This window comes from Emiliania huxleyi, assembly GCF_000372725.1.
Source record: "Emiliania huxleyi CCMP1516 unplaced genomic scaffold EMIHUscaffold_9322, whole genome shotgun sequence".
Classification (NCBI taxonomy): Eukaryota; Haptophyta; order Isochrysidales; family Noelaerhabdaceae; genus Emiliania; species Emiliania huxleyi.
The window spans coordinates 1-1,187 of record NW_005195068.1 but is presented as its reverse complement, the minus strand read 5'-3'; the positions used below and the strand labels follow the sequence as shown (position 1 = coordinate 1,187).

The 1,187-nt window shown below is 62.3% G+C and overlaps 1 protein-coding gene across 1 annotated transcript; it reads right to left on the bottom strand.

Moving 5' to 3' along the window:
* Window positions 1–60: 60 nt before the first annotated feature.
* Window positions 61–349, bottom strand: EMIHUDRAFT_259515 (hypothetical protein; the record flags this gene model as incomplete). The annotated part of the gene is made up of 2 exons (XM_005756990.1): window positions 61–87; window positions 119–349. 2 exons carry the CDS (start codon window positions 347–349, stop codon window positions 61–63), a joined length of 258 nt encoding a protein of 85 aa, XP_005757047.1.
* Between the last annotated feature and the right edge of the window lie 838 nt (window positions 350–1,187).

Here is a 1,187-nt window from a genome sequence, read left to right as displayed (position 1 = left end):
TGAGCATCACGAGCGCGTCAAAGCGGAGCGGGGCGCACTTGAGGTAGGCGGGCTTCCGCGTCACGTTGAGCCGGAAGCCCGGCTCGCCTGGCGTGCGCACAAAGTCGTGAAAGTCGACGTTGGTCGGGTGCGCCTTGACCGCGAGCGCGCGCGAGTCGCAAGTGCCCTCCCCCGGCAGCAGCGGAAGCAGCGAGACGTCCGAGTAGACGGAGCCCGTGTAGGTGCCCGTGGCAAAGTCGAGCAGCAGCCGCAGCCAGGTGTTTCCCGAGCCCGGAAACGTCCACAGGAGCGGCGGCAGCGCGCCCGACCCCGGCTGCCGAAACTGGCGGTGGACTCGGGGGCAGGTCATGACGTGGGAAGGCTTGGCCTGGCAGTGCGAGGCGGCAGTCGTCGGCGGGCGGAACGAGAATTTGAGAAGCCTCGCTTCGTTGGCACGGGACTGGCGCGCATAGTGAGAGACTACGCCTCGGGTCTAAGCGGCCCCTTCTCGCTCTCCTCCCACCCCGCTGTCGTGACCGTCTCCACCCCACCTCCATTTTGCCTTTAGGTATGATTCGATCATGAGTTCGTCCGAGAGCTCCCTCTCCCAGTCCCAGCTCAGCTCAGCAGCTCGTCCACTCCAGTGGGTTATCACTTCGGCATCCCAGCCTCCTCAAAGTGTGCGCTAGGCTGCTCTCGACGGCCACCCTCGCAGGGGTGCTGAAGGCGTGCTCAGGAGGGTTTGACGCATGGGGTCACTCCCGCGAAACTCGTGAACTAGCCGGGGCAGTCGGAGAAGGGGCAACTCCGTGCACTGACGGTCGGCCGTCAGAAAACACGCCTCCGTGGCTCGGGTTACACCAATCCTCGCTACCCAACGCGGCCAAAGGATATCCACCTCGAGAACCTCGAGAGTGCTCAGGAGCCTCTTGATTGGTTTGATGGCGATTGAACGGCGTTTTGCCTTTAAGTTAACCGACGTGAAAAACACCGGCAGTTTGGGGAGACTAAACACAGTGCTGAGGTAGGTAGGTAGGAAGGTGAAGAACAGCCAGGCTCGGACTGGACACCAGCGCGTTATGGGTGGACGCGGGACAGATGATGACGGCACGCTCGAGCGACACACAGACACACACAAGCTCACAAGACACTCAGCCAGCGAGATGGGACAGCGAAGGAGGAGATCCAACTTCTGGGTCAACAGTCAC